Raw genomic sequence first — 22,985 nt, 5'->3', positions numbered from 1 at the left:
TTTGAGGTAGTTAGATAAACACCCATCAGACTATTTTCATGCATTTCGTTTAACATTTATGGCTATTAGTTTCTGGTAATAGTTAATAGCTGGTAATAGCTTCAACACATAGTGCTTTTTAAAACATGTACTAACTTCGTATCAAAATCTTTTTAAGAAGCTCTGCAATAGTTTTAGGATTCTTAGTAAGATGCCCAGAAAATTAAGACATATATAGTCAACATTTATTAAAAATGATAAAAACTCCAAATCATGTTCTGACAAACAGCATATGGTTGTGACATTTAATCTCAAAATTTAAGCAATCTATATGAAATTTAAAACCACCAGTACCCAGAGTGATAGGAGCATCACAATCTTATTAATTTTATTTTTATAGCAAGGACAGGATAATTTTAAAAAAACTATACAAAATGGCAATTCTGGAAGAACTACTATATTCAGTTTTTCAAGCATGCCTGGAGTGCATATAAACTAGTTTATAAAAGGTAAGTCAAATTTAATCTTGACTTAGCTTCGTATCTAAAAAGTTAAGCTTGAATGAAAACTTAAAAATAGCTTCCTTGAAATTCCACAAAGCTTTATAGAATATTAATACCAATTTTCGTGTTATTTTTACAGAAACCTGTTCATTGGGGCAAGAAGTAAAAATCTATTTGGACATAAGGCTCAGGCAAAGTTAAATGTGATCTGTAGATATTTTTGCATGAAAATTTTGTTAATAAGAGAGAGAAATAAAAACAAAATCTCCCAGAATAATTATAAATAATTTCCAGAATGTCTTTCTAGGCATGTTGATCTGGTACATCAATCCTGAGGACTCTTACTTTTGATTTATAATGATATTCTTTCAAATACAGCTTTACAGATGGAGGAACAGGAAGTGCATTTATGCCATCGTACGTTGTAGAGTTACAAATAACTGTCCTGCATAGATGTTGAAGGGAAAAAGGGAAAGTTCTGTGTAAGGGAGTCGAGAGAAGTGGCTCAAAGAACATACAAGAGCTTGGATCTTTATAATGTTCTAAAAGCCCAGTAATGTCACGAGAATGGAAGACGCATGGATCATGAGCATCAAAGCTGAAGTTATGATTCCACTGTTCGATCCTGGCATGAAGAGAACGACTATAACGCCTGAAACTAACGGAAAATAAGTAATCCTCCTGGGCAGAATCACGTAATAAAAAAGTCCCTTCTGGCTTTCCATCTAAAAGTGCTTCTGCAGCGTATTTATCCATCACTCCCCAGTAACATGGGTTATTATTGATCTGAAAGAGGTCAGGAACCAGACAATGAACATAATCAATCTGGGTGTGATATCTGAGTGGCATCTGCAGCTGCAGCAGGTCATCCTCTATTTCCCACCGTGGTTTGTTTCTCTTCCTGGAGCTGGTGCAGAGTGTCACTACTTCATCATCAGAGTCCATGTCACTTTCCTCTCTGCTGCTCTTTAGCTGCTTGTCACCCATGGCAGATTCCTCTTGAGGATCACACGGATAGGAGTCAATAATGTTACTTTCCTGCAATACATCGGAGTCTGGCTCCTCTGCCCCCTCAATCTCTCTCAGGTCTTCATCTTTCCTTTCACCTTTGGATGAACCCACACTTAGCCAGCTTTCAGATTTTTGTCTTACAGGGGCAGTGTGCTGCTTGATTAAGTGCCATCGGAACGCTAGCTCAGATCGTGGTGGGAAAGGGCATTTGTCCAGCATAAGCTCACTAATATGTATTTTCCTCTTTGGTGACAGCCCTGAAGAATGCCGAGTGTTACAACTCTTTATGGGAAAACATTGTCCCATCGCATCCTGCAATTTCTGTTTAAAAGAACGGCTTAGGAACCTGTGACCACATACATGTTCCAACTCCATCTCAGCTGAAGAACAGCTCTGTTTTCTCTCCTGGTTCCTTAGGCTTAATGTAGGTATTCCTGAGGCGTTTGCCATTTCGGCATTAGAACTGTTCTCATTCTTTTTTGTCCAGGAAAGTTTCTTTCCACTCCATACGTATCCGTCCTTTCTGTCTGCACTTCTACTCCGGCTGGTTTTGGGTCTCACATCTGCATTTTTAGGTTTCCTTTCTTTATTTTCTGCCATGCTTTAAAGTTAAATGCTTCATAAAGATTCCAGAACTAACGTCGCCCAAATTCTTCACAGAAAGCACTCCTCAAGTGTTCTGAGGCTATGCCTATGAAAATGGAAAAGAAAGTATTCAACATATATATTCCTTACATTTCTACGTAATTAGAATTTGAACACTGTTTATAAGACTAAAAAGGACATAAAAAAGATTAAAAACACAGTGCGAACCTTTAACCACTCAGACAAATCTGACCCCCTTCTGGAACGAAGTCAGGATTGTCACTGATGTCATGTTTTGAGAGAACAGGCTATTTCATTGGGGAAGGGCATCATCAAACAACCTTATTCCCAGGCCACTGGTGAATTTATTTCACGTGGAGTGGGGGACCCACAATATTGTGACATGGAATGAGTGTATGTCATGGGTCAATTTTACCTAAAGAAGATGGTCTTGGCAGTACCTCTAAATGTGAGCCAACACATTTAGAATTTTAAGGGTTAATCCAACATTCTGAATATTGAACCCAACACTCTATTGTCAGTAACTCTGAGGCTTACTGGCAACTAGAACAAAGTCTGAAATATTGGTGTAACTTAGCAGCTTTTGCTATCAGAATGCAAAATACAGGGCAGAGATTACAGCTAACTATAGTACATTGCAATTCTCTCTCTCTCTCTCTCTCTCTCTCTCTCTCTCTCTATCTATCTATCTATCTATCTATATATATATCTATATATATATGTTGTATTTGTACTGATAAATAAATAAAGGGAGACTAGTATAGATCTATTTCGAGCTAATTAGCTCTCATCAGCTAGCCATACCCTTACTGGGATTTGAACCTGGGCTGTATTATATCTTAGGCAGGAGTCTTAGCCACTAAGCCACAGGCTCACCTGGTACCCTACCTAGAGTAATCAACAAAGTAGATAAGAAAACAGATGATCTCTGAACAAACAGTAAGCCCTTCTTGTTTGGATAAAGCCTCAACTTTTTTCATCCCATTTAGCCTCTGAAAGCCTCCAGCCACTAACAAAGACCTCAACAGCATCTCTGGCTCAGTGATATAATTGGGTATCATAAGCATACAGATAGTACCTCAACACAGACTGATGGAAAATTTATCCAGCAGCCTCACAGAGATGCTAAGCAACAGGAGTGAGAGAATCAAAAATTCTCAGAACCAACTTTTCTCCTCCACTACCACTGATTGTAATTACTCACTTATGAGGAGGAAAATCATTGTGAAATAGTGGCACCAACCCTCAAACTACTCAGCCTTGTCAATGACACCAAAGGTCACTGAAAGGATCAAACGCATTCCTGTCACCCAGGTTGTGACAAATCTTTTCTACTAGAGTGATTACTGTTATTTCAGTCCAATACCTAGCCTGGCATATACTTAACCAATTAAAATGGATCCCAACAAGCTTCTTCTCCTCAAGCAGTCTACAATTGGAGACATAACTTCTTTTTCAACCACCTTAATTGGAATAGCAATATTGGGGACTAGACAATAATCACCCAGATTTTGGGGTCCAGGGGAGCCCCCTTCAGAAGGGGCACATTAATGTCTTGTTACAGGCAACTGGGATAACTTCATCCACCGAAGAACAGTTATGAATCTCCTGTTCACAACTATTCTCTTCTGCTCTGGCTATCTGAAAAACTCAGGAAGGGCATGGATCTGTAGGTAGCCGAGCTCATGCCCCAAGCCTTTTATTTGTTTCATTAAGTCTATAAGCTAGAATGAATTCCAAGTAATATAAGATGTTAACCAGTCATCATTTCAAACCTCACTGATGTGGAATCAAGACTCTGGTGAATTTGAGCAACTTTATCGGGAAAGAATTGTACAACATCCTTAAACAGGCAGACAGTAAATGCTCCTTATTCCCTCTGCAACAAGATATTAGCAACTTTAAACTAGACATCTGGACAACAGTCTGATGATGGAATAAGGGTGGAGAAGTGAGAATGCTTCACCGCCCTTTATCATCATGGTACAGGATTGAACATGAGCTCTTACCTATGCTTAGTTAAATTCATCATTAATCACTTATCAAAATGTTTACGAGACCGAGCAGACGATCCTGCTTCCTGTACACTGATAGGACATTACAAGTATATACATTGCAGCCAGATTATAGCTCTATTCCAAGGAATATTCTAGCCCAACATAAGGAAAATCTGGTAGCCTATCCTACCCCAAGCTTCAATTTACTTCACAGAAAAGGAAATTTTGGGAGAGATTTTGAAGGACAGCTTCAAAGTGAACAACTACGGTAGCTGCAATGTTGTGTGTGAATCTAGCAGTGTGTGAGGGATTCTGTAGAAAAGGAAAAACTACATAGAGTAAAAGTTTAATACAGGTAGTCCTTGATTTATGATCACAATTGAGCCCAAATTTTCCGTTACTGAACTGTCATAAGTCACTTTTTTCAGTGTTGTAACTTGTAAGTTGACAACTACAGTAGGACAAATAAGATTGAATTTGGTCAATTAAATTCAAATGTGTACTAGAGATAATTTTCCTTCACCATTATTTGCTTATTCTCCAATTTCATTCATCTCTTACAGTGATAACAGTACTGAAGACAATATGTGTGCCAGAGAAAGCAGGCAGCAGTTCAATACTACACAATTTAGACCACCATTTTAATTTTGTTTTCCCCAAAGTTATGCCTTTGATTTCAGAGGTTCCCCCCCCTCCAAATTATATTAGTGTTCAGACTTATATAAAAATTTTAATTTCCCTCAATAATCTATGAATTGAGACTTGCAGTACAGTACTATGCATTTCACATTCAGTAATGATTTCTCTAGGAAATACGTATACCGTATATGCACAAAGTCTTTGAATATCAGACTTTTCTGAACACTCAGCTGTAATACCAGTGTTCATCTTTGTTTTGAAGGATTTAAGAACTAGAAACAGGAAGCTCCATTTTTAATTAGATGGGGGAATATACATGCAGAGAAGCTGTCCAAACGGAAATAAAATTTTGCTCATATGGACAGCATACTAATTGGTAGATCCTATCTCTATGGAATGGTAAAAATTAGAGCTTAAGATTTCTCGTTTGAAGCATTCATAGCCACTATTTTAATTCCTTAATAAAACATCAGTAGATCCTTGGAGTCACTACTCATCTCTTAGGGCTTTCAGATAAATGGATCTGTGAGTGATGATGTTCTGAATCACTTCTAATGGAATTCAAATCTAATTAGCATTCCAGAGCTTCCTCCATTATCAAGTTAAGACAAACAAACTATAGATTAATTTAACTTCCATTCTTGGGAAAAGACCATTTCCCCACATTCTCTGCTTGCCTTTGGACAAATGCCACCATTCAACAGCAAAAATAAAAACAAAAACCCAAATGAGAGATGAAGTAGGTCAACAAATAAAACATAGTCAAAAATTCATCTAACACTTCTTACAAGTTCACACAAACATGATGTTAAGAGATGCTATTCTGTGCTGCTGACACTTTCAGGTCATTTTTAAAACAGAAACTAATTAAAATATGTCACAGAGCGGGTATTCTAGTCATTTGATTTTCAAAATGAGTTTTTAGAAGAGTATCCTCAAGGCATCTGAAGCACCTAGGCTTTATGTCCTGAAAAGGATTATAAAAATAACTTGTTTCACTAAAAGCAATTTTATAAAATCCTGACATATGGAAATGCTTTTAAGGAACCGCAGAGGAAAGAAATGACATTACCTAAAGTAAGACTCCCTCAAGGTCTAATTCATGCACAGTACATGCCTTTATTGGCCATATTCTTTTGTGTATTATATTTTCAAAAGAGAATTTAGGGACACAATATTTTTTGAAGTGCATCATAATAGAATCTGGATCAGCTAGGCCACTTTATGAAGATCGCAATTTTAAAAAGCATCTTTAAATGTAAGTTTATTATGACATTACTAAATCCACAGGAAGAAAACCACAACGGAAGAAGCTACACTCTTGCCTGAAAAATCAGAATATTCCTCACAGTTTGCAAGCTATGGAAACTCTATAGATCAGGGGTTTCCAACTGGGGGTGTGAGACGATATTCCAGGGGGTGCAGAAACTTGGGTTGGAAGTTTCAAAATTATAGCGTATATCAGCGATGGCGAACCTTTTTTGGCTCGCGTGCCACAAGTGGGGGGAGCGCGGGGGGGTCGTGTGCGGGCGTGCCGCACCCATAATGCAACGCGCGATCCCCCAGTGCGCATGCGTGCACAATGTGCGCCCCCGCCCATTTTTACATGCTTTTTTCGCCCTCCCCAGGCTCCAGAGGCTTTATAGGAGCCTGGGGAGGGCGAAAAGAGCCTGCCCCCCCAGAGGCCCCCCGGAGGCTTCAGGGACCGTCCGGAGGCTTCCCTGAAGCCTTCGGAAAGCTTAAAACCACCGTCCGAGCAAACCGGAAGTGACTTCCGGGTTGCTCGGAGGGTCGTTTTAAGCATTCTGAAAGCATCAGGGAAGCCTCCGGACGATCCCTGAAGCCTCCGGGGGGGCTGTTTTCGCCCTCCCCAGGCTCCTATAAAGCCTCTGGAGCCTGTGGAAGGCAAAAAATAGCTTTTAAAAAGGTGAACTCAGCTGGCCAGCGCACGCATGCGGTCTGGCCAGCTGACAGGGCAGCGCCTCGCGTGCCCTGACAAATGGCTCCGCGTGCCACTTGTGGCACACGTGCCACAGGTTCGCCATCACTGGCGTATATGCATAATTATATGTACATAATTATTTACTTTTGTAAGGGGTGCGGAAATATGTCAGAAGTGCTCTAGGAGTGCGGGGGTATAGAAAAGGTTGGGAGCCCCTGCTATAGATGGAATATATGTAAAGAAAGTGTATAAAAGGCCAAAGTCAAGTAAACTAGACATGTACCTTTGTCCTGAGTTCTTTTCAAATCCATTGGAGGCTCATCCCAACCCCTTGAAGCACATTTGAAGTTGCAGGGGCACCAAGTAGAATACATATGAACCAAGGAATTTGAATGGATTCGGCATGTTGATCAGTAGTGTAATGTAGCATGGAAGCAGTTTCATTTGTGCCTGATGTCTTCTTACAAATCTCCTGGTTAACCGTATTGTGCCCTACTCAATATTTTAAATATCCTTCGAAAGCCTCTTATCATAGCTCTCATCAGATTCTTCAAGATTAAGGTGGAGTACATGGTGTGGGTTTCCTAATTTCTATCCTCAAAACAGCAGTCCTGTGGGATAGGTTGGTCTAGATAGTAACTGGTAGTCTTCCTAAGATTCAGCTCAACCAAGAATTCCCTCAGTTCCTTCGAATGCAATTAACTTAGTCCTGGAGATTTAAATTCTCACGTTAAAGAACTATTATTTGACCATGGTTCTATCACTCTCAAACTTCAATCCTGTCCCTTTATCTTGCTCTTCATAACTTGCTGGTAGTACATATACTTAAAAAAAACATATCAGAAGTTCAGTACTGCTGCATCTTCTTTGCTATTTCTCATCATCTATTACCTTCATTCATTAGCTGGCGTACTGGTTTTTTTCCAGTTATTTTGAACAAGTACCAAAATGCTCTTTTTGTATTTCTTAACATCCTTTGCTAAATCAGCTTAGTTGAGGCTTTCATTGTCTACAATTATAGTATTAGATTACCTGTCAATACTCTCCCTATATGACTGGACCTCTTTCCACTTCTGATATGTACCCCCTTTTCCCCTTTTAAACTTAAAACAATCTAATTCCAAAATACTAAGCTATTCAGAGTTAGAACAGAGAGAATCACCCCCCAATTATTGTGTTTCACAATCACACTTAACTTTATAATATCTTTTTCTTGGTAGGAGGGATGCTTTGAATAAAGCTTTGGACTGCACTACCTATACTACTGCAGACTTATTGAAACCAAACACCTCAATTTTTTTGGGGGGGGGTAAGAGAAACCTTAAAGCAAAAGAAATACAAGCATCCTGTCTCAACTATTAATGCTCTTATATAAGTTCAATGATTCTCAAAAGGTAAGCTGTGATCTCTCAGGGAGTTGTCACTATTTTAGAAATAGTCACAACTAAAAAAATTGACAATGGTATGGTAATCAAGTTTAGGCTTTTGAATATTATCAAGCTTATGAATTGGCTTTCACCTTTCTTTTCTTATGAATCAACAGCAATATTGTATTCTTAAAAGTATTATTCATGTAAAAGAACATTACTTTGAAATAAAGTTTTTTTTTTCATATTTTCGTATCTGTTTATTTTACAAAATGTTTAATCAATTAAAATCCTTGTTAAATCAAACTTGTCAATTTTTTTGTACTTGCCTTTGGTGAAAATAAAATGCATTTGTGATTATAATAATAGCATAGATGTAGTGGTTAAGGCACCATGATAAAATCTGGGAGACCACGAGTTTTATTTCTACCTTAGGCATGAAGCCATGAAGGTGGCTTTAGGCCAGTCACTCTCCTTTCTCAGCTCTAAGAAGGCAATGGCAAACCATTTCCAAAATCTTGCCAAGAAAATTGCAAGAATTAATCTAAGCATTAATTTGGGTTTGGCTTCTCCTAGAAATATTTATATGTTTCGGGCATTTCTGCTCATATGGTTTATAGTAGTAAAGCTATAGATCTTGGAGTGTCTATAAAATGTATGTTAGTGACATACAAAGTTTGATATATTTTACAAAGCTGGAAGATTATGTCATGGTTTTATTTAATATATTAACATTTAATTATTAAGAGTAATTGGTATATTTATTTCTTATCTAGCCCTAACTGCAATGAAATCATTAGCTTTATTTGGGGGAAATCACACAAATTCATTCATTACTTAAAAGATAATGCAGTATTACAGAGTTCAAGAACACCTCTTTTGGTTTTTAGAGAAATTTTAAAAAGTCTTTACATAATTGAAATCGCAATTTGTTTTTTTCCCAGAGTAAGAAATAAGCTTGTCGAAGTTTTAAGAAAAAGAGTGTCTTTTGAACCCACTGTTTTTCTAAAATATTGACAAACTTGTTTTCTTACTCTGGGAAAAAAGAAATCTGTGATTCCAATTGTACAGATAATTTTCCTTTCTACATTCCACACTCTCTCAGCCCTAATAATCTTCTTTTAATACACTAATTGAGATGATAAAAGAACAAAGTTGTCACTCCTACCCTCTATTTAATTAATCTATTATCATTTTATGTCTTTACCAATCATAATATTGTCACCCAGAGATTCCCTGATTTATCCCTTTAGGGTTTATATATGATCACTCAGTCAGTGATTGAGGAAGACAAAAGGAATTTTCATTAAATGTTATATTAACAAGCACCATGCTGAACATAATGATAGATTTAAAGCAATACCTAAATCTACAATACACAGTTAAAAAAATCTTATGCATGCGAATACAAAATACTATTAGCACAAATTGGGTCTATAACTTTATCAACATAAAGGCCAATTACATTTTGATAATCTGATGACAAAAAACAAACACAAATCCAATTAAAAATAAGCACTCACATAAATTGTATTCATATAGATTTACTAAAGTCCGTATTTCATTCTTCTCCTTCTCATCAATGTCACCCTCCCCGCTTTATAACATATAGACATGTATTTAAACTAAATACACATAACTTCATATCAGCTAATGTCAACAAAACAAATTAAAGTAAATGGCAGTCTAGTTATTAAATATATTTTCACCCGGAGGGCAGTATTAATGGAACGAGCCATTTGGTAAGTCAAGATATGGCATCTGCTTTATTTTAACAGAAAATTAGCAGGGGTGATACAGGTCATCTCAGTAAAAAGTAGGCTTGCGTCTTCCATTTGTAATTGCACTTGAAAAACATTTAAATGTGAAGCTAGCTCTCACAGAAACAATAGAGCAAAGAATTCTTTTGAGTCATATGATTTTTGGCTACCACAAACTCATCATAGCATGAAAATCACTGAAGAGTTTTAGCCATTGTTCCTCAACACGATTGCCTCTCCGACTATAATGTCATATCTAATCTGAAAGAGAGCATGGAAATTGATGCAGTCACTTTAAGTTTACTTAAAGCTTGATATAGATTTTATCCTGAAGGGAGAACACACAAGATATTTGACTGATCTTTTCCTACATCAAATCAGGAAGACAGAATATTGCTAGAAGCCATGTCCTAGTTCTTTTCAAGTGCACATCATCTCTTTTCTGATACCAAATTTTGATTAGAACAGAAGTTGCGTAATGGCTTTTTGCATAATGGCTTTTCGCATATTATCCGGACCACATAAAGGATTTCTGCATCATTTTACAAATATATTGACTGAAAATGAAAGGATATTATTATTCACTTGAAAAATACTACAGTTGGCCATTCTGCAGGGAACTTTACATAAGAAAAAGAGGATATTATATCACTTCAGAGTTTACTCCCTCTCATAAGTTGTTAACACATATTACCAAATGCTTTTTCTTTAAAATAAAAGCTGCCCAAATGATTTTATCTTGAACATTCACTTATGTTTGATATAAGGAATAATATATTGGATTGGACTTGCCAATACATTTTGGATTCAGAGAAGAAAAATCCAAAACAGCTTGTTGATAAGGAACACAATTACCAGTAATTCTGAATGTCTCATATTTCAACCTTTCCTAAATGAATGAGAGCTGGGTAAGATCATGTATACAGCAGAAGTTTTTACGAGAAGAACTTCCCAATAACATTGGGATCAGTTTAGCTCCAGTGGGAGCTAAAATCAGTAAATTATCTTGATGTTTAGTCCTGAAAATCCATGAGGCAACTGAGATGAGAAAAGAGACAGTTGTGTCAAGCTAAAGGACTTGCAAAATCAAACAGCAGAACAGTGTCCAACCCCCCCCCCCCCAAAACCACTCAATAAGAGTGGAATGCATAAAGAGAACGGGCTCACAGGAAATTGTCTACTTTAACTCCTCTCAGGCCTCCTAGAATGGTTCCACTTAGATAAATATTCTCAGCTTAATTCGAAAAGGATTAAGATCCTCAAAAGTAATTTCTCACAATTCTCCTAAAGCCCCAGATATTCTAAATATATATGAAATGGCAGAGAAAATGCAAAGAGCATTCAGAACATTTTCTAAAATAAACCAAGAGTTAATTGTGTTCAGATATTTTGGTATAATATCATAATTTAATGCATGTAAGAACATGACATTGCACCAAAATATTTGATTAGATATTTGATGATTAAATGATTAGAACATATTCTAATTAAAACCAGTTAAAATAATACCTGTTTTCCTAGGAAGAAAATAGGCACTGACCTTTTAAAAAAATAAATTTCTCTATGTGTCCCCAAAATGATCTGCCTGATTAACAAAGCACAGCATGAGACCAGAAATATTTTCCTATGTAGTGTAAACATGGCCAAATAAGCTATCCAAAACTATTTATATATTTTGTCAGCTAACAGTCAGTAACAGCCAAACTAACTTCACAATTTAAGTGGGCAGGAACAAGAATTCACACGCCATATGATTTCTCCAATTTTTAGTTTTTATTCTAAAAGCAGCAGCCTCAGGACGAAAACATGAACAAATCGCTTTTGGAATATTGTCAATTTCAATTAGTTTTACTGACATTTCCATGTAACTTTAAAAACATATTGAGAAAGAACTGTCAGATGATGAAGAGAAATAAATTTCTAACTTTTTAGAACTACAAGTAGGCAAGTCAAAGCTCTTTAAAACAAAACAGGTGCTTGTTCTAAAGATGACATCTTCTAACCTTAAGACCTACCATTCCTTGGTTAAACTTAGAAGGTGGATGCAATCACCATGATGCAAATGCCGAACTAAACACAGTAAATATTTCCCATGAAATCTTGCCCTTCAAACAATCAGCAACCTAGCTGTTTGCCACAGGTTATGAACATTTTATAATATGCACCTCCAGAATTTTAAAAGAAACTTTTAAAACAACAACTTGATTCTAGCATAAAATTTTATTTTTTAAAGGGAAAAAACTTTCCTTTAACTGTTTTTTTAAAAAATTATGCTGCTGAAATGATGGCTGTGGCTATGAAATTAACACTGAAACTAATTTTCTGTTTGCTCCTTTTCCGCCAACCACCAACAATGGATATCTATCTCAAATTCAGTTTTTCTCCCCAGGATTTTTAAAGAAACATTTCACCAACATCGTGGTTGCTAATAAAAGTTGGGTTTACCGGAGAGGGATAACTTTGTCAGAATGAACAGATGCCAGTTCTTTCCATCTCCCACCGCCCCTTCTTTCCCCATGCATGTACATGCTCACCTGCTGCTCACCCAAGAAACATTTTGAAGGGATGCCAAAAAGCAGGAAAGAAAGAGAAACCTCGTCCAAATATCGTGGCACTGACAGGCACCACTGCTCGCCATCAGATACAAAGGATGACGGAACAACTGCACAGCTGGAGGAGGAAGGATTGGGGCTAAGGGGGGTCTAAAGATGAGAAAGGAGGAGAGAAGGGAAGATGTCTGAACTGAAGGGGAGGATCTTCAAACCTTCTGTTGGTGTGTGTGTGTGAGAGAGAGAGAAGGGGGAGGGGAGGGGAGGGAGGGAGGGAAAGAAAGAAAGTAAATTGGAGGATGAAGATTGAGAAAATAAAGAAATGGGGGAAACTGAAAGGCAAAGTATCCTAGGAAAAAGTGGCTGAAGGTGGAGGGAAGTTAAAAAAGAGAAGCAGAAGCTGCATTCTTTTGGGAGGAAATCCCTTTATGATACATGGAAAGTTATTTGTGGTTAGGTTACATATGGTTGCAATTAGACTGCAAAGGAGAGAAGGCTGGGGGTGGGACGGGGGAGAAGGTCTGGAAAAGCTCCAGAAGTCTCGATATATGGAGAGGGGGGGACGGACAGTAAAAGGGGAAAGAGGACCGATGGCCAAGAAAGCTGCTGCTCTTGCAAAACAGGAGCGTGTTTTCTCTCTCCCTCCCTCCCTCCCCCCTAAAATCTGTGTCCCAAAAGAAGCGTTAAAAGAACGGGACAGGACAAGGAAGGAGAAAGGAGGGCGGCAGAGGGAACGGAGCAGCAACCCCTACGATTTCCAGGAAAAAGGGGGCTAAAGAAGGACGCCGGCGGCTTGACCGCCCTCCTTCTAACCCCACCCTTGCCGCCGTCAGTCCGTCCCTCAGCCGCGCTGCCCAAAGGCGCTGATTTTCCTCTCCGCCTTCCCGGTGGTTATGAAGGCGCAGGCGCAGCCCCGCCCCCCCCGCCCCCCCCGCCCCGCCCCCCGCGGCGTCCCTGACAGGATCCAGCCGGCTTCCCGGGGTGGGGAGATGAGGCTGGAGGCGGGACCGAGTGTGAGACGGAAAGCGTAACGGCCCAATGAGAAGGCCAAGAAAAAGCACGGCCCGGCCTCCGGCGCTGATGATGTCACTCGGAAGCGAAGCGCGGGAAAGCTCGAAGGACGGCGGGTGAGTGAGAGCGGCGGGGTGGCGTAGTTTTGCCGGTGAGGGGCTGCTGTGAGCCGCTCTTTGGGGCTGTGCTTGGGGAAACGAGCGTCCTCCCTCCGCCCCCTGTACCTATTCCCACGCACGTCCTCAGGACCCGGTGAGGGACGGTCCTCTCGCCGTTTCTTGGGTGACCTCAACGGGGAAGGGAATAAAGCGTGTTCTATTAGCTGTAGACAGCCTTTCCCTCTCTTGGTGTATTGGACGACATGCCCCATCATCCTAATCCAGAATGGTTTGAGAGAGGTCATGAAGTGTACTTGGAAGGGCATCTGGTTGAGAACGTTTGAAATAAAATATAACCTTTAGGGTTGCTGATCCTGAAATTGCAGCCCTAATGATCGTATAATTGATACAATTCTGGATTGCATGACCCCCAACAGTAAAAGAAGCTTATAGTGGACTGTAGAAGGAATAGATCAGACATCCAGCCTTTGCTTATCAATGGAGACCAAATGGAGCAAGTGGCCAGTTTTAAGTTTCTGGGTGTTATCATAAAAGAGGACCTGACCTGTGGCACTCACATTGCAGCCCTGGTCAAAAGTGCCCAGCAGAGATTATGCCACCTGAGACTTCTCAGAAAACAACAACTGAATGAAAAACTCCTGGTGATCTTCTACTGCTGCACCATAGGGAGTATTTTAACTTCACTGCATCTGTGTATGGTTTGCCAATTGCACAGTGGCAGATAGGACAGCACTCCAGAGAGTCAACATCATTGCCCAAAGGATCATTGGTTGCCCTCTCCCCTCTTTGGAAGAGCTTCAGAGCTCCCGCTGCCTTAAGAAAGTTCAAAACATTCTTAAAAATCCATCTCATCCTGGGCACCCTTTTTTTGAACTATTACCATCTGGCAGACAGTACAGGACAATAAAAACAAGGACAAATAGGCTGAAAAACAGCTGCTATCCCAGGGCAGAACCCATTTTGAATTCTATGGTATAGTGCAATATCGGGTTTTCAATTTCAATTATATAGAAAGTAAAGGATCTGTGTGTTTTTTTTATAGTTATAATGTACACTGAAGACGGCATTTAATTTCATTGTCCCATGTACAATGACAATAAAGTAAACTGAACTAATCTAAAAAAGGATCCTATGGATCATGCTTCACTGGGAGAGGCCTGCACCGTATTTTGCAGCTTTTATTTTTATTTATTTATTTGCATTCTATTGCTGCTAGACTCAGAGTTTTTATTGAAGGATGTAAAAATGTTGCTTTTGTCATAGATTAAGGCTGAAGCCTTTTATACTGTTTAAATAGGCAAAAAGAGGAAGAAAATGTCCTCACAAAAACCAATGAGATATGGACATACGGAAGGCCAGACAGATGTCTGTTTCAATGATACTGGAAGGTGAGTGATTGAAGCTTATCTATGCTTATCTAGTGATTTAATTCAGAAATATACAGATATTTTTGAAATGTGTTTCTGACCGAATAATAAGCAGCAAAGGAATTAAGAGAAACTGGTGTTGGAATCATGACAACACATTATAGTTTATTAGTCTCTTTTCAAAGTGATTAGATTTGAACACCCCTCCCACCGCACCATGTAAGCCATGCCAAAGTTATTTGTCAATATACCAATTAAAATAAATAACCAAAATAATTTATATATATATATATATATATATATAGATAGAGAGAGAGAGAGAGAGAGAGAGAGAGAGAGAGAGAGAGAGAGAGAGAGAGAGAGAGAGAGAGAGAGAGAGAGAGAGAGAGAGCCAACGCTTGAAGATGGCAGGTGAGATCCTGCCGAAACGTTGCAAAGACAATCTCAACCTTACACGGGAAAAGACCCGAATACAACAAAACCAGCATATATATATGGCAGGTGAGATCCTGCCGAAACGTTGCAAAGACAATCTCAACTTTACACGGGAAAAGACCTGAATACAACAAAACCAGCATACCTACACCCGTGAAAATCTACGAAAACACACACACACACACACACACACACACATATATATATATATGCTGGTTTTGTTGTATTCGGGTCTTTTCCCGTGTAAGGGGATACCTGTGTAAGGGTAACAATATATATATTGTTAGCAATGGCACCTGGGACCCTAATTGCTGTCACTAAGCAATATGGTCATAAAGTGTTGCATTGTGTGATCACGCTGCTTAGGGATGTGATTCCAGTACTCCCAGTTGTCATCCTTAAATGAATCATTAAATGAATCATTGTGGGAAAACAGTAGGAGTTTAATATGTATATGTATATGTATACCTGAGATTAATTAACCCAGGGAATTACTTAGGAAACATCAATCCTATAAATGCCATTGCTTGAGACCAGCATCTTTGCTTGTATCATTATTTATTCTTTAAAGATTATTTCAAGAAAAAATACCTTTGGATAATGTATCTTTTGTTACAATAGATTTTAATGAGATCTGAATGTATGTGTATGAAATAGTTATGCATATTGTTACTGTATCCCTGTATTTTGATTTTGTTTCTTTAGTTGTATTGTAACTTGTGGCAGTGATGGAGATGTAAGAATTTGGGAAAGCCTGGATGATGATGATCCAAAGTCCATTAATGTTGGCGAAAAAGCCTACTCATTTGCTCTCAAGGTACTCCTGAAACAAAACAAAATCCAAACAAAACACATGTTTATATTGTGAACCAAGCCATTGAATAGACTTGTATATAATGGTGAACTAATCCTATTTTTCATGTAAAAAGTTGCTTTCTTTATTTTAGAGGGGTTTTGAATTCCAAATGTAGCATTTTTAATTCAGTAGTGTTATTTTGAAACTGAAATACTTCCAAAATGATCAAAACAGTAAATATCACCTGGCTCAGATTCAAAACCATTGCATCCAAAACTTGATAGATAATTATTTAGTGTTAATTTTCAATTTCTCATAGGTATATGATTCTGGTCTTGAGTTCATAAAAACATGTTATTAAATTGGGTTTGAAAACAAGTCAAGCTGTTCAACTAAGAATAGAATTATCACATTCACAAATTTTTGTAAACTCTTATAAAATGAAATAAATTATCCTTTTTCATCCATCCCTTTCTATTTTTCTGATCCCATGTACCTCAAATGCTTAATTGTGGGGATTTCATAGAATAGATATATTTATTTATTTATTCATTGAATGGAATTTAATTACTTTATTTGTGTTACCACCTACATTTTATTGTGAAGTGATAATAGAAATGTCTGCATTTTTTAAAAAAAATATTAAGCTTCTTGCTCAGATGCAAAAAGTCAAATGTATAGAAATTACAGTTTTTCCCTGAATTACTATGTATCTCTAAGCTTTAAGTTTGGCTTTCTGTTGGTGTCTAGATCAAAATTCCTAAGAGAATTTCCGTACATTATTCAGTATTGGATGAAGTCTGCCCCCTGGTGAATATGGCATGACAAAGCAAATCTAATGCTTTCTATAAGACATCCAAGTTTTATATCACAAGTGGAAACTGCACTTTCTTTTTTGTCCTGTTGATCTGGGTTGAATGTTTTGAAGTTATCATCTGTTACAGGTGAAACTCGAAAAATTAGAATATCGTGCAAAAGTTCATTTGTTTCAGTAATGCAACTTAAAAGGTGAAACTAATATATGAGATAAACTCATTACATGCAAAGCAAGATAGTTCAAGCTGTGATTTGTCATAATTGTGATGATTATGTCTTACAGCTCATGAAAACCCCAAATCCACAATCTCAGAAAATTAGAATATTGTGAAAAGGTGCAATATTCTAGGCTCAAAGTGTCCCACTCTAATCAGCTAATTAAGCCATAACACCTGCAAAGGGTTCCTGAGCCTTTAAATGGCCTCTCAGTCAGGTTCAGTAGGAATCACAATCATGGGAAAGACTGCTGACCTGGCAGTTGTGCAGAAAACCATCATTGATATCCTCCATAAGGAGGGAAAGCCTCAAAAGATAATTGCAAAAGAAGTGGGATGTTCCCAATGTGTTGTATCAAAGCACATTAATAGAAAGTTATGTGGAAGGGAAAAGTGTGGAAGAAAAAGGTGCACAAGCAGCAGGGATGACCGCAGCCTGGAGAGGATTGTCAGGAAAAGGCCATTCAAAAGTGTTGGGGACTTTCACAAGGAGTGGACTGAGGCTGGAGTCAGTGCATCAAGAGCCACCACACACAGACGGATTCTGGACATGGGCTTCAAATGTCGTATTCCTCTTGTCAAGCCGCTCCTGAACAACAAACAATGTCAGAAGCATCTTACCTGGGCTAAAGAAAAACAGATCTGGTCTGTTGCTCAGTGGTCCAAAGTCATCTTTTTCTGATGAGAGCAACTTTTGCATCTCATTTGGAAACCAAGGACCCAGAGTATGGAAGAAGAATGGAGAGGCACACACTGCAAGATGCTTGAAATCCAGTGTGAAGTTTCCATAGTCTCTGTTGATTTGGGCAGCCATGTCATCTGCTGGTGTTGGTCCACTGTGCTTCATTAAGTCTAGGGTCAACGTGGCCTCTACCAGGAGATTTTGAATTACTTCATGCTTCCTTCTGCAGACGAGCTTTATGGGGATGCTGACTTCATTTTCCAGCAGGACTTGGCACCTGCCCACACTGCCAAAAGCACGAAAACCTGGTTCAATGACTGTGGGATTACTGTGCTTGATTGGCCAGCAAACTCGCCTGACCTGAACCCCATAGAGAATCTATGGGGCATTGCCAAGAGAAAGATGAGAGACATGAGACCGAACAATGCAGAAGAGTTGAAGGCCGCTATTGAAGCATCCTGGTCTTTCATAACACCTCAGCAGTGTCACAGGCTGATAGCTTCCATGCCACGCCGCATTGAGGCAGTAATTGCTGCAAAAGGGGCCCAAACCAAGTACTGAGTACATATGCATGCTTATACTTTTCAGAGGTCCGATATTGTTCTATATACAATCCTTGTTTTATTGATTGCAAGTAATATTCTAATTTTCTGAGATTGTGGATTTGGGGTTTTCATGAGCTGTACGCAATAATCATCACAATTATGACAAATCACGGCTTGAACTATCTTGCTTTGCATATAATGAGACTATCTTATATATTAGTTTCACCTTTTAAGTTGTAATATGAAATAAATAAATGTAATATGGAATAAATAAATGCATGATATTCTAATTTTTTGAGTTTCACCTGTAGACATAGGGAAATTTAACAGATGTTGCATCAGCTTTAAGCCTCTGCAAAACCTAAAGCTTCTATTTCCCCCCTTAAAATAAACCCTCAAATTAAAATGTATTGACCCCACATCCTTTGGAAGACTCAGTCCCAAAGATTGAGTCAAATTTAAAATCTGGTTATTTTTGTATGTTTATGTATGATTAATGTGCTATGTATTTATCTAATTGCTGTTAATATTATGAATGCAATCAGTCTTCTATTTTTTTCCTTCACCACAGTTTTGCAGTTTTCTCCCAAGACTTTGTTCACTATTGATCTTGTTCAGTAGTTAGTTCCTAGTCTTTCAAATATAAGTATGGAGTCGGTTCTTTCTTGCCATTCATCCACATATTTTCAGAATACCGTTTTCATGTTTGTTCCTTAACTTTATATTTGCATACACATACATGAATCATTATAATTTGTAAAGCAAACCATCAATCTTGGTCATCCTGGTTTTTTTAAAAAATCAATTAAAAGGGATGTTTAAAAGAAAAAATTAAATTAAACCACCAAAATTTCTGAAATATTCTAAAATAGGCAAAATATACAAAGTATCTGACTTTTGAAACTTTTTTGATTTTGTGAAGAACATGTGATATTGGGCGAAATCATACATGCCTGCACTGCAAAGTGGTAGCTGATTCTTGTTTTAAAACATAATCTTAAGTAAATATGTCAGCCTTAATAATATCTACTGATTCTGCACCTCAAATATTGTCCTATAGTTTTCAACTTTGGAGCTATGTATAGAAAATAATTGACTAAACTTGAGAATAGCATTTGTAGATAAAAATAATAGACTAAGGCAGTAGTTAAATACAAGGTTTAGCTTGGCAGAGATCTCTCCAGTCTGCATGAATATTCTGAGACAGAAATGAGGTTGGATTCCTTATTTTTATCTCAATGCATGTACATGTAAGTCCACCTACAGTTGCTTGGTGTAATCAGTGTCTTTAATATTTGAAAAAGCAGTTGGAGAAAAATCACGAGTTTTTCCCCCCAGAATTTTCCTTTTGTATCTGTCAAATTACATGAAATATTATTCTGTCCAAGGCAATGAAGGATGGACTAGTCTGTAATGCTAATACTGCTTTATTTGTAGAATGGGAGATTGATTACTGCAGTATCTAACAACACTGTCCAAATCCATACGTTCCCAGAAGGTCTTCCAGATGGTATCTTGACCCGTTTTACCACAAATGCAAACCATGTTGTTTTCAGCGCTGATGGGAGCAAAGTAGCTGTTGGATCTAGGTAAATATATTTGGGAATTGAAATTCCTAATTCCTACCTGAATTAGCTGGGAAAGAAGTATTCTTTTAACTAAGACATAAGCCGCCTATGCAAACAACTTTGTAGGTTCTGCTCATTGATCTTCTGGGACAGAATTTAACTCATCCTTCCTCTATCTGCTGTCCTCCAGATGGGTGATTTTACATTTTCCACTTTATAAGTCAAGAAGCCAGCGGCAGACCAAACTAATGGAATTTGCAGCCCAACAATATCTGGAAGCTTTAGGATAGAGAGGTTGCCTCAGATTTTTAACATTTTATAGAGACATATCAGCAGTTTACATTAGTCATCTATTTTGTGGGATGTGAAAAGCTGTCTTGCTCATAAGAAATTATTTTTGCACTCTTACTGTGATTTGTAGTTACCTGAATATGTAAAAGGGAATTTTGATGTTGAGTGTTTCACATAAGCAAGACAATAGCATTTGCTATGGGAGATTAATAAGTTTCAGAAAGTTGGTTTTAAACTGCCACAGCCATTCTCTTTAGTTCTTGCTGTTATAAATGGGTTGTATGGTTTTATTTATGGAAATTGTTTCAGGGTTTGTTCAGATTTTTTGATTTCTTATGAATAAAGTGTGTTTGTGGTAGAAGTTCCTTTAAATAATTGTTTATTTTAATCAATAATTAACATGATTTAATTTTAAAATTAAACCTGTTTGATGTAATGGTTAAGGGATCAGACTAGAAATCGGGAGAGTGAATTTTGGTTCCACTTTAGGCACGAAGCCACTTTGGTGACTCTTAGGCCCATCACTTTCTCTCAGCCTGGGAAACAGACAGTGGCAAATCACACCTGAAAAACCTTGCCAAGAAAACTGCAGGATCTAGTCAGCCAGTTGCCAGAAGTTAAAAATGATTCAAAGACAGACACACCAAAAAGTTTAGAATAAATAATGTGCGAGAATTTACTTCTACAGAGTGCTTTGCTAAAACTTATATATGTATGTGTGTGATTCTAAAAAGGTAGTTAAAATACTGTTTAGAATAGTGGTACAGTACCTGTTTATTCAATTTAAAAATACTCTTGCTTTTTTATTATAATTATCTCTAGTGATTTTCTGGTGAAAATAGTGGATGTAACTGACAGCAGCCAACAAAAGACATTTCGAGGACATGATGCACCTGTTTTGAGTGTGTCATTAGATCCAACTGATACATTTCTGGTATGTCCTATAGACTTTCTTTTAATTGCTTTTTAATAACATATTCTATAATTCTATGGTTTTGCATTATCGTATTTCTCCAACGCAACATTTTATTTACAGATTCTGTTGCAAGAATTTGCGCATATCAATTTATTAACTTATGCTTTATGAGTTAATCTCATATTTACTTAATGAAAGGAACTTATTTATTTATTTGTCTTTGTTAAGGCTATGTCCAAAAAAGATTAAATGATAAATCAAAGTAGTAGTATCGGGTCAAAATCAAATTTGTGGATGATGTGTGAACCTATATGCATGAATACATTTCCGTAGAATTATACTGTTAAAGTGATGTAACAATTATCTTTTACCTAAGAAATATTAATATAGTTTTGAAGGGGTGGTGGTCCATACTTAGATGGAGATATTATTGTACCAAGATATCATTTGTATCTTGTATAAATAAAAATACTGTCAGACACAAAACAAAAATGACACATCTTCCAAGCTGATTTCTTTATTGTTTTCACACTTATAGACAAAACCTTGCCAGACTTAGGACTGCTATTTGCATCTACAGCAGAATTCCCCAACCTTCCTAGCTTGGCAGACTGACGCACACGCACAACTACATTTGCAGGAGCAACGGACACTCGCTCCTGCCACTTGCACAATGGGGGAGGTGCGCGGGCACCCTTGCCCACCACTTCCATGGCCCATTTCTGAATGACTCAAGGCCTGGTAGTGGGCCACAACCTGGGGGTTGGGGACCCCTGATCTATAGTATACTCTGTGAACCAATAGGGACAGCTGTCTTAGGGCTGAGTTGCCACTTGCTTCTCTGGAATGCATCCCTCACCCTCTTGGGGATTCACTTTTTAAAAATATTTTAGTCTCCAGGCCCCTAAAACATATGAAGAACGGTTGCAGGAACTGGGTATGTCTAGTTTAATGAAAAGAAAGACTAGGGGAGACATGATAGCAGTCTTCCAATATCTCAGGGGTTGCCACAAAGAAGAGGGAGTCAAACTATTCTCCAAGGCACCTGAGGATAGAATAAGAAGCAATGGGTGGAAACTAATCAAGGAGAGAAGCAACTTAGAACTGAGGAGAAATTTCCTGACAGTTAGAACAATTAATCAGTGGATCAGCTTGTCTCCAGAAGTTGTGAATGCCCCAACCCTGGAAATCTTTAAGAAGATGCTGGATAGCCAATTGTCTGGAAGGTATAGGGTTTCCTGCCTAGGCAGGGGGTTGGACTAGAAGACCTCCAAAGTCCCTTCCAACTCTGCTATTGTATTATATTGTATTGTATTGTAATATATTTCATCACAAATACATAGATAGCAGAAAGAGGTGAAAAGGTATATTTGTTGGACTACATGATTGTTTAAAAGTACCCAGTTTTTAGAGTTTTTACTACCAACATTTACAATATGTTGTATTTACTTACTGTATTACTTTTTTAGAATAGGATAATAAAGGTTCTTAAATACCTGTTTCAGATTTCACCCAGCTGGTTCCTATAGACAAGGAAATCCCAGTCAGGTGAATTAATTAATTAATAATTAGTAATTTATGTATTAAAATTACATCCTGCCTTTCCTTTTGGCTTAAAGCATTCTCCAGAGTGGGATGTTTCAGGAAAAGTATGTCAGCAAAGATGTGGTTTTCTTATAGTGACATAATACTGAACTCTGCCATTTTAAATGTAAATACTAAGCCATAAGTAATGCCAGGTGCTATTATCTTTAAAAATATTCCTTTTTCAGGCATCGGCTAGCTGTGATGGATCTGTCAGAGTGTGGAAAATTTCAGAACAGGTAAATAATATTTTCTGTTTCCCATTTTAAATCTTGATTTAAATCCTA

The 22,985-nt window shown here is 37.8% G+C and overlaps 2 protein-coding genes across 3 annotated transcripts in view; one reads left to right on the top strand and one right to left on the bottom strand.

Moving 5' to 3' along the window:
- Positions 1-202: 202 nt before the first annotated feature.
- Positions 203-13,228, bottom strand: SOCS4 (suppressor of cytokine signaling 4). Its single transcript, XM_081933908.1, has 2 exons — positions 12,339-13,228; positions 203-2,184 (listed from the first exon to the last, which is right to left on the bottom strand). The coding sequence occupies exon 2, from the start codon at positions 2,091-2,093 to the stop codon at positions 786-788; it is 1,308 nt and encodes a 435-aa protein (XP_081790034.1). The 5' UTR covers positions 2,094-2,184; positions 12,339-13,228; the 3' UTR covers positions 203-785.
- Positions 13,229-13,343: 115 nt separating this feature from the next.
- WDHD1 (WD repeat and HMG-box DNA binding protein 1) overlaps positions 13,344-22,985 on the top strand; it is a 38,852-nt gene continuing 29,210 nt past the window's right edge. Inside the window, exons 1-6 of one of the 2 annotated variants that reach the window (XM_081946108.1) lie at positions 13,344-13,480; positions 14,781-14,871; positions 15,991-16,102; positions 19,777-19,928; positions 21,021-21,132; positions 22,887-22,937. In XM_081946108.1, coding sequence (XP_081802234.1) covers positions 14,798-14,871; positions 15,991-16,102; positions 19,777-19,928; positions 21,021-21,132; positions 22,887-22,937 — 501 coding nt within the window. In that variant the 5' untranslated portion in view covers positions 13,344-13,480; positions 14,781-14,797. Of the gene's footprint in view, positions 13,481-13,567; positions 13,617-14,780; positions 14,872-15,990; positions 16,103-19,776; positions 19,929-21,020; positions 21,133-22,886; positions 22,938-22,985 lie in introns of those variants that run through there. The other variant, XM_081946109.1, reaches the window with a different exon arrangement.

This window comes from Natrix helvetica, assembly GCF_964273705.1.
Source record: "Natrix helvetica genome assembly, chromosome: 1".
Classification (NCBI taxonomy): Eukaryota; Metazoa; Chordata; class Lepidosauria; order Squamata; family Natricidae; genus Natrix; species Natrix helvetica.
Note: the sequence above shows the minus strand (reverse complement) of the source record. Positions and strands in the feature narration are given on the sequence as shown.